Genomic DNA, 10,163 nt, shown 5'->3' on the forward strand with positions numbered 1-10,163 from the left:
CCGGGCGTGGTAGCGCATGCCTGTAGTTCCAGCTACTTGGAAGGCTGAGTGGAAGGATCGCCAGAGCCCAGCAGGTGGAGGCTGCAGTGGCTGGGAGTGGCTACTGCACTCCAGTCTGGGTGACAGAGTGAGACTCCAACTCCGAAAAAAAAAAAATTATCTTAAAATAGTTACTCATAGGGAAGAAGTTACTATTGCCACTTTGATGTTTTCTGTACGTCTTGTTGCTTTCTCCCTCCCTGTCCTTTTTTATTGCCTTTTTTGGGTATTTTATTGATTTTTTTGTTAGCAACATGCTTTAATTTCCTTCTCATTTCCTTTTGTGTATATTTTATATATACCTTTGTGGTTACCATTGCAATGAAATAAAACATCTTAATCTTATAGCATTCTATTCTAAACTAATAGTGACTTTAGTCACATACAAAAATTCTATTCATTTAGAGCTCTATCTTACACATTTTATGTTATTGATGTGACAGATTGTATCTTTATATATTGTATACCCACATTATGTATACACACAATTATAGATTTTTTAGAAAAATGTTTTTGTCATTTAAGTTACGTTTACAAAATTACAACAGTACAGGGTACTATAACTTTCCATGTATTTACCTTTACTAGAAACCTTATATTTTTATATGGTTTCATGTTGCAGTGTACCATCATTTCATTTCAACTTGAAGTAGTTTCTTTAGTATTTCTTGTAGAGTAGTTCTAGTGGTAATGAATTCCCTCAATTTGTGTTTATATAAGAAATCTCAATTTTACATTTATTTATTTATTTATTTATTTATTTAAAGTTGTAGTCTCACTCTGTCGCCCAAGCTGGTGTGCAGTAGCACGCTCACGGCCACTGCAGCCTCGACCTGCTGGGCTCAGGTGATCCTTCCGTCTCAGCCTTCCAAGTAGCTGGAAATACAGGAATGTGCCACCATGCCTGGCTAATTTTTTGATTTATTGTAGAGATGAGGTCCCACCAAATAGCCCAGGCTGGTCTCTAACCCATAGGCTCAGGCAGTCCTCTCACCTCAGCCTGGGATTATACTGCGCCTGGCCTCTATTTATAAAGGACAGTTATTACTTGGTTGATAGTTTTTTTTCCCTCTCAGTCCTTTGAATATATTATCCCATTCCCTTTAGCCTTTAAAGCTTCTGCTGACAAATCACTGGTAAGCATATAGAAGCTCTCATGTATTTACAAATTATTTTTCTTTCACTGCTTTCAAGATTCTGTCTTTGTCTTTGACTTTAGGCAGTTTGATTATCAGGTGTCTTGTTGTGTTTCTTTTTAGATATATCCTAGTGGACTCTTTTGAGCTTCTTAAGCTCATAGGTCCATTTCTTTCCTCAGATTTGGAAAGTTTTGGACCATTATTTCTATTCTTTTTTCTTCTTCTGAGAGTTTCATATTTCATATGTTGGTCCTCTTAATAGTATCCCATAATTTTTCCTTTTGCTCCTCTGACTCAATGATTTCAAATGATCTGTCTTCAAGTTTACTGAGTCTTTCTCTGACTGATTAAGTCTGCTGTTGAAGCTCTCTAATAATTTTTCAGTTTAGTTATCATATTTTCCAGCTCCAGAATTTCCGATTCATTCATTCATTCTTTTTTATTTGTTTGAGTTGGAGTCTCTGTCACCCAGTCTGGAGTGCAGTGGCACGCTCCTGGCCACCGCAGCCTCCACCTGTTGGGCTCAGGCTATCCTTCTGCCTCAGCCTTCTAAGTAGCTGGAACTATAGGCGTGCGCTACCACGCCCAGCTAATTTTTGATTTTATTGTAGAAATGAGGTCTCGCCAAGTTGCCCAGGTGGGTCTCAAACCCGTGGGTTCGAGGCAATCCATTCACCTCAGCCTCCCAAAGCACTGGGATTACAGACTGAGCCACGGAGTCCGGCTCATTCTTTCAAATAGTTTTTACATCCTTGCTGCTATGCTCATTCTGTTCATGAATCATTTTCCTGATTTAATTTAGTTCTGTGTTATTTATTTATTTATAGCTCATTGAACATCTTTTTGACAGTTATTTTACATTCTTTGTCAGGCAGCTTACAGATCTGCATTTCTTTGGGATTGGTTTCTGGAGTTTTGCTTGAGTCCTTTGGTTCAGCCATGTTTTCCTGTTTCTTTGTATGCCTTATAATTTTTTTTCTGTGCTTGGGTTTTTGAGAAAACAACCGCCTCTCCCAGTCTTTGGTATTGACTTTGTGTAGGAGTAGACCCTCATCAATTAGCCTAGCTGGAGGGTTCTAGAATCTCTTAAACATTTTCTGATCCCTTGCTTCTCCTTTTTTATGCCTGTGCAACTGCAGCTCTAATGTACCATTTGCCTCTATTTTTAGTGGTTTCCAAACTCTGGTGCCAGTCTTGTCAATATTCTGGGTCAGGTGAGACAAAAAAACAGTCCCTCGGGAGGCCCCAGACAAGTCAGAACATAGAATGCACTGCCCACTCTTCTGTTTCTATCTAAAGGAGAGGTTTGGATACAGGGGTGGGGAGGGGTTCCTCCTAGTTGCTCTACACTGTGCCACAAAATAAGAGGGGCATGAATAGGCATGTGTCAAATAACACAACATTTTCTAGCCCTTTCACTGGAATGTCTTCTTGGTTTTACAATATCCTGGATGCCGTAACTTTTCAACTGGTTTCTAGTGTTCTCACAAGAGGTATATTATTGTAAACTCAGTGTCTTTGTGTAGAGTGGGAGTTCTATACTTTCCTAGTCTGCCATCTTGCTGAAATCACTCTTCTTCTCAAAAAAGTAATTTTTAAAAAAATTAAGTTTTAAAAATTGTAACATTTTATTAAGACTGGAATCTTGGTATGGATTAACACTCTTTCTTTGTAGTTCATCATAGTGCTTAAGGTTCAGTATAAGAAAAAACTGGGAACAAATTAAGTGTCTAGCTTAAGACAGCAGTTAAATACATTTTAGCAGATCCAAAGACTGGAATGTTATGCAAACATTAAATAGAATCAAATTATATTGACATAGGAAATTATTTATGATATGTTAATTTGAAAAAAGCAGACATACATCTGTATAGCAAATTCACCCTAAAAAAGAATGCATATGCAAATACATATGTTGAAAAACTTGTAGACAGAAAATACACAAAAATATTAATAGTGATATTCTCTATAAATGGCAGAATTACAGAAAATTTTTCTTTTTTCTTTTTTTTTTTTTTTGAGTTGGAGTCTCACTCAGTTGCCCAGATTGGAGTGCAGTGACCGCTCCCGGCCACCGCAGCCTCGACCTGCCGCGCTCCTGCGATCCTTCCGCTTCAGCCTTTGGAGTAGCTGGAACTACAGGCGCGCGCTACCATGCCTGGCTAATTTTTTGATTTATTGTAGAGATGAGGTCTCACCAAGTTGCCCAGGCGGGTCTCGAAGCCACGGGCTCAGGCAATCCGCTCACCTCAGCCTCCCAAAGGCGTGGGATTACAGGCTGAGTCACCAAGCCCAGCTTATTTTTTTTTTTTCTTATCTACAAGTTCTAACAGTTTTTAAAAAAATAAGCTCATGTTGCTTTTATAATTATAAAATTATAATGAAAGACATTAAATTTTATTTCATTTCTTGAAGTACATTGGGAATGCTTTAATGATGTCAAGTGCAGTATAAACCTCTTGAATTGGTTGCATGCTTGTTTTTGGCTGCATGACACGGCCTTTTGGTAATAGGTTACTGGTTCAGGAGTGTGACACTCAGATTCAACCTTCTGGGAATATAGAATCTAAAACTTAGAAACACAGCATCTGAAAACTGTTTTAAGCTGAGTTATGCTAATCGTAGTCACTGGTTCTACTCATATGGGTGCTTGGTATTTACATGTTCCTCGGGTTTTTCTAATATACCCCAGAATCCTTCAAATATTTACAATTTTTTTTGTTTAGGCTATTGAGTTATTGTCTTCTGTCTTTCATAAGCAAAATAATCTTAATAAATCCATAATATCATTTATTGGTACAACAGTCACTTATCAAACATTCACTGGATATCATGATTTGTACAAGCAAAAATAAGCAAAAACCAAAACAAAATAGAACTGTCCCTATTTCTGGTATATTTCATAGCAATTCTTTTTGTGTTTTCATTCTGACCTCTAGTCTTTGCTAATAGTCTTCACACACTTGACAAAGCCTAATCCAAACCACCACTTTTTCTCCCTTAGTGTGAATGTCAGATTTCCTTTAGATTTTACATTTCTGAGAATTAAAATGCACAACACAGCACAACAATGTGAATGTATTTAATGCCACTTAAATGTATACTTAAAATTGATTAAGATGCTAAGTTCTATCTTATGAGTATTTGACCATAATTTAGAAAATTAATATTATGAAAAATATACAAGAGCATTAAAAAAATTCAATAATTAAATCATTTTATCAAAACTTTTTGATAAGCATATGTTTGTGGTTCAAATTTTCAAGGGGTTTTCATAAGAAAGTGAGGGCAACTGTAGTTAGGAAGGGTAAGATTTAACTCCTGAAGGTACTTAACTAATGTTTGTGTGTGTTTGCATTCCTGCTTGCCGTCATCAGATATTCTACTTTGTAGATTAGGAATACAATAACTATAGTAGCTGTCATTTATTAATTCATCTGTTTAGAAATTTTTGAGTATCAATTATGTGTTCAGCAGTGTAGGAGATACAATAAATGAATCAGACATTGTGCTTGACCTCAGGTTGCTTTCACTTGAATCAATTGTAGAAGTATTGACTTGGAGCACATTAAGGTCTTTTAGTATTTTACTAAACATGTTTTTAATAGATTTTTACTAGATCCAGAGTAATCACTTTTACTTACCATTAAGTTTAGGTTGGGGTAATACACTTTTAATATTTATCAATATGCCAGAATATAAAAAGATGTTCCATTCTTCTTCAGGTAAGGATCCAATGTCATCCTGTATTAGATTTCCACTAGTATTATTTTGCATGATTGCAGTGCAAAGCCGAAAAGAGAAGCAAAGTTTATCTTGATTAAATAGAGCTGAAGAAACCACCTACAGGGAAAATATAACTGTTATAGTAACCCAGCTAGATTAAATAAGTATGCAAAATTCACATTAAAGAGTGTCTCACCTTAAAAATATTTCTTGTCAATACATCTATTACATTTTTTACATGCCTGTCTGAGGAATTTTTCTCACTTTCCTTTGAGATATTTTTACTCTTACGAACTTTTTTAAAAGATGTTTTCTCCCTTTTCAAACTATGTTCTTGTTCTTTGCTTTTGGAAATTACTGATGAAACAAAAACCTGACGAAACCAGTCTAGGGAGAACTGGTACATGTAGTTGATTTGTGTAAGATCAGCCACAAGAAAGTAAAGCAGGGTGCCTCTGGTAGCAATTGGGAGATAGTTTTCACGTTTTGCTTGGTTTTCACTTTCAGATTTTGTTGTTGCTTCGATGCGCTTTAAAATTTCATTTGATATCATTTTAGATTTTCTTAAGGTATCAACAATTTCCTCATCATCTAATACGCATCCTAAAGGCAAACAAAAAGTAAATTTAAGTAAGAACTATTGTAATATTAAATGGCTGTTTCCTCATTCTGTACTCTTTATGTAAGAGATTTTACTACTTCTGTATTGTTGGTTTTGTGTTGAAAATGAACTCCTAAATGAAGATGGTATATTTCTAATACATTTGATTAATAGCGCATATGCCCCACTTCCCACTCTCTCATCTCGTCCTTATATTATTTTAGTGTTTGTGGATTCTATTTTTATTACAGGCATATAATAAATAACCATTCCATGAAAAAGAATATATTTACACTGTGACCCACTAAACATATAGACTATTAAAATTTCTAGAAAATAACAAGCGTACCTTTATTTCATGTGATGTACTCTGATATTTTGTATTGTATTCTATTTCATTAAGCAAATGAAGCTGATCATGAAAATAGAATGCATTTCTCAACCCACCAATAGATTGTAACCTATCTTTTGAAAAAAATACTTCTCTAGAAAACACAGATAATAATTCTACCCTCTTCAAATATTTAAGGCAGCTCTTATATTTCAATTATGAACTCCAATATTTTATGGGCTAAACACTTTCGTTTCCTCAAGTATTTTATTATGATATAATTTTTATTTTTTACTCATTAGAAAACGTATGTATGTATATATGTATGTATTCCTTATTTCAATAGCGTTAGGCAATACATATAGTTTTTGGCTACATAGTAGCATTGTATGGTAGAGAAGAAGTCTGGGCTTTAAGTGTATCCACCACCACCGCCTGTGCATTGTATCCAATAGGTGATTTTTTTGGTCCCCATACTCCTTCCCCACTCCTCCTTCTGAGTCGTCATTGTCCATTATATCATTCTCTATGCCTTTGCAGATTCTTAGTTTAGCTCCCACTAAGTGAGAACATGTGGTGTTCGGTTGTTTGTTCCTGAGTTAATTAACTTAGGATGATATTCTCCAATTCCATCCAAATTGCTACAAAAGACATTATTTCTTTCTCTTTGATAGCTGAATAGTAAGTATTCCAAAGTGTATATATACCACATTTTCATTATCCACTTTTTAGCTGATGGACCTTGAGGCTGATTCCAAATCTTTGCAATTGTGAATTGTGCTGCAATGAACATGCTGGTGCAGGTGTCTTTTATATATAATGGCCTCAGTATCGTTGGGTAGATACCTTGTAGTGGGATCGCTAGATCAAATGGTAGATCTACTTCTAGCTGTTTGAGAAATCGCCACATCACTTTTCATAGATACTGTATTAATTTATACTCCCACAACAGTGTATAAACATTCCCCTTTCTCCATATTTACACCAGCATCTATTGTCTTTTGAATTTTTAATAATGGCTACTCTGACTGGTGGTAGGTATCTCATTGTGGTTTTTACTTGCATTTCTCTGACAATGAGTGATGTTGAACTTTTTTTTATAGGTTTGTTGGTCATTTGTATATCTTCTTTTGAAAGATGTCTGTTCAGATGTTTGCTCACTTTTTAATGAGGGTTGTTTGCTTTTATCCTTGCTAATTTGTTTGAGTTTTTTGTAGATTCTGGATGTTAGTCCTTTATCAGATATATATTTTGTGAATAACTTCTGCCATTTTGTAGGTTGCCTATTTGCTCTGTTGATAATTTCTTTTGCTGAGAAGAACTTTTTAGTTTAATTAAGTCCCACTTGTTTATTTTTGTTTTTGTTGCATTTGCTTTTGGGGTCTTAGCCATACATTCTTTGCCTAGGCCAGTGTCCAGAAGAATTTTCCCTAGGATTTCTTTTAGGATTGCTATGGTTTTATATCTGACATTTAAGTCTTTAATCCATCTTGAGTTAGTTTTTGTATAGGGGAGAAATAGGGATCAAATTTCATTTTTCTGCATGTAGCAATCCAATTTTCCCAGCACCATTTGTTGAACAGGGTGTCCTTTTCCCAGTGTCTGTTTCTGACTGCTTTGTCAAAGATCAGTTGGTTATAGGTATTTGAGTTCATTTCTGGATTCTTTATTCTATTCCATTGGTCCATGTGTCTGCTTTTGTACTAGTACCATGCTGTTTTGGTTACTATAGCCTTGTACTGTTGGGAGCTGGCCGTGGAGGCCCGCCTGAGTGTTAGGGATCCAGGCAGGCTGTGGACCCTGAGACCACTAGGATGAGTTCAGGAGCTGAAGGCCCATTCCCTCTTCCATTCTTTGCTGTTTGGCAAAGTGGAACCACTAGCAGGGACTTTGATGATCTAAGCATGAAGTTCTGAGAGTATGACAGGCATGGCTTACTTTAGGAGTCCATTGTTTCCGTTTCTCACAGACTGTGGTTTCGGCTTTAAACAACGTAATTCAAACTCAGGTCACATTTGGGAGCCTTATATACGATACAAGCTTCTTTATAAGATTTAAAAGTATATTTGTAGAATTAGTATATACATACAAAGTGCTGTTTCAACCTTAATAATATAGATAAATATCTAGAGTTACTAGAAATGGCCCAGCATGAACTTTGGGCTGGGCCACATTCCTAATGGCCCAGCACGAACCTTGGGCTGGGCCACATTCCCAGGGGCCCAGCGCGTCCTTTGAACTAGGATGCTTTCTTTTAAACCGGTTTTTAGCTACAGTTAGTATAGGATTTTTTCTACTTACTATAGAAATTGAATTTATTTTAATCATAGAAAGAATAGGTTGTGCTATGTCAGTGAATTATGTCAGTTCAAGCATGATCAAACATGATATTTTGAGGTTTAATAAGAATACAGCTAACTTTAGAAATTACATTGTTTCAATTTCTACATTTGTAGTTTTGGCTTTAATACAATTTACAGTTTATATTTGGGTTTTTAGAAGCTTTATTGTTGATGATCAGGATTAGGAATTAGAAACTTTTATAAAAGTTAAAATAGATTTATAGGATTTCGGAATAGCCATTTTGTTAAGAGATTGTAATCTATTGTTCCCAGAAACGGCCCAGCGTGATCTTTTGACTGGGCCACATTCCTTAGGAATTGGTTTGGGCTATAATTAAGAGTTTCTATAGTGTAGGTAGAATTAGCATAAAATAGAGAGGAATTGGGATTTAGGTTGGTTATTAGGTGCTGTGTATGCATAAGTTTTAAAAGTTATTGATCATTGGAATATTATGATGTTAGAAATTGTTGTATTGCTTTTGAGGAATATTAACCAAAAATGAGGAACAGTGAGATAATTTTGGGATTGCCCTTCCTCATGCTTGAGGAAACACCCAGTGGGTGAGGGATGCCCCTCACCCACCTGGCTTTGTGTTCATGTAAATGTCTTATGATTTGATTGGGATTGTCCTTCCTCATGCCTGAGGAAACACCTGGTGAGTGGGGAACGCCCCTCATCCACCTGGCTTTGTGTTCACGTGAAAGTCTTGTGATTTAACCTATGAAAATTTGGGATAACAGGATTATGGTTCATCCCATTAAACGGCTTCTGCACTAGACAGAGTTCAGTTTCTTTCTTTCTCCCACAGTCTCTTTCTTTCTTTTAATATCTATTCCTACAGAATCGCCAACGCCACCACACCTTCCAAGGGACCTCCTAAATCTCTTTGCGGGGGCTGGCCCCCCCCGAATTGTACTATAATTTGAAGTCAGGTAATGTGATGCCTCCAGCTTTGTTCTTTTTGCTTTGGTTATTCTGGCTCTTTTTTGGTTCCATATGAATTTTAGGATTGTTTTTCACTAATTCTGTGAAAAATGACATTGGTAGTTTGACAGGGATTATGTTTAATCGGTATATTACTTTTTTGTAATAGTTTTAAAACAATTTTATTGTGATATAGGAATGTAGAGTACAAGTGAGGATTAACTACATAAGTAGGCTGCATGCAGGTGAAGTTTGGGCTTCTAATTGGCCCTCACTCCCCCTGGTAAAGAAACAAGTATCCTTGGTATTGGCACATGTTCCCCTTCCTCCTCCTTCCCTTCCTCCCCTAGCAGTGCCTAGTGAATGCCAATCCCTCCTTTGTTCTAGTGTGACTAATGTTCAAGGCCCACTTATGAGTTATTATAATACATGAGATATTCAGATCTTTGTTTCTGTGATAGTTCATTTAGTATAGTGGTCTCTGACTCTATTCAATTTGCTACAAAGTCCATGATTTTGTTCTTCTTTATGGTTGTGTAATACTCCATTGTGTATGTGTACCACACTTTATTTATCCAGTCTACTTTTGATGGGGAGTAGGGCTGGTTCCATACTTTTGCTTCTGTGAATAGGGCAACAATAAACATGTATGTGCAGATGTCTTACTTGTAGAATGCTGTATGTTCCTCTGGGTCTATTCTCAGGAGAGGGACTGCTGGATCATAGGGAAGCTCAAATTTTAGTTCTTTTAGGAATTGCTGCACTGCTTTCCATAGAGGTTGAACTAGTGTGTATATCTACCAACAGTGTAAAAGTATTCCCTTTTCTCCATGCCTATGCCAGTATCTGCTGTTTTTTGACTTATTAATAATAGACATTGTTACTGAAGTTAGGTGGTATCTCATTGTAGTTTGATTTGTATTTTTCTGATGATTAGTGAGGCTAAGCATTTTTTCATGTGTCTATTCATGTCCTTTGCTCACTTTTTTTTTTTTTTTTTGAGTTGGAGTCTCACTCTGTCGCCCAAACTGGAGTGCAGTGGCTGCTCCCGGCCACTGAA

At 36.3% G+C, this 10,163-nt stretch overlaps 1 protein-coding gene across 1 annotated transcript in view; it reads right to left on the minus strand.

Moving 5' to 3' along the window:
* Positions 1–10,163, minus strand: part of DNAH14 (dynein axonemal heavy chain 14) — a gene marked incomplete at its 5' end in the record, with an annotated part of 163,809 nt that overhangs the window by 62,676 nt on the left and 90,970 nt on the right. Inside the window, 2 exons of the mRNA XM_008072496.2 lie at positions 4,823–5,021; positions 5,101–5,507. Of these exons, the coding sequence (XP_008070687.1) occupies positions 4,823–5,021; positions 5,101–5,507 (606 nt within the window). The remainder of the gene's footprint in view (positions 1–4,822; positions 5,022–5,100; positions 5,508–10,163) is intronic.

This window comes from Carlito syrichta, unplaced genomic scaffold, assembly GCF_000164805.1.
Source record: "Carlito syrichta isolate Samal-C Ts95f unplaced genomic scaffold, Tarsius_syrichta-2.0.1 Scaffold315294, whole genome shotgun sequence".
Taxonomy (NCBI): Eukaryota; Metazoa; Chordata; class Mammalia; order Primates; family Tarsiidae; genus Carlito; species Carlito syrichta.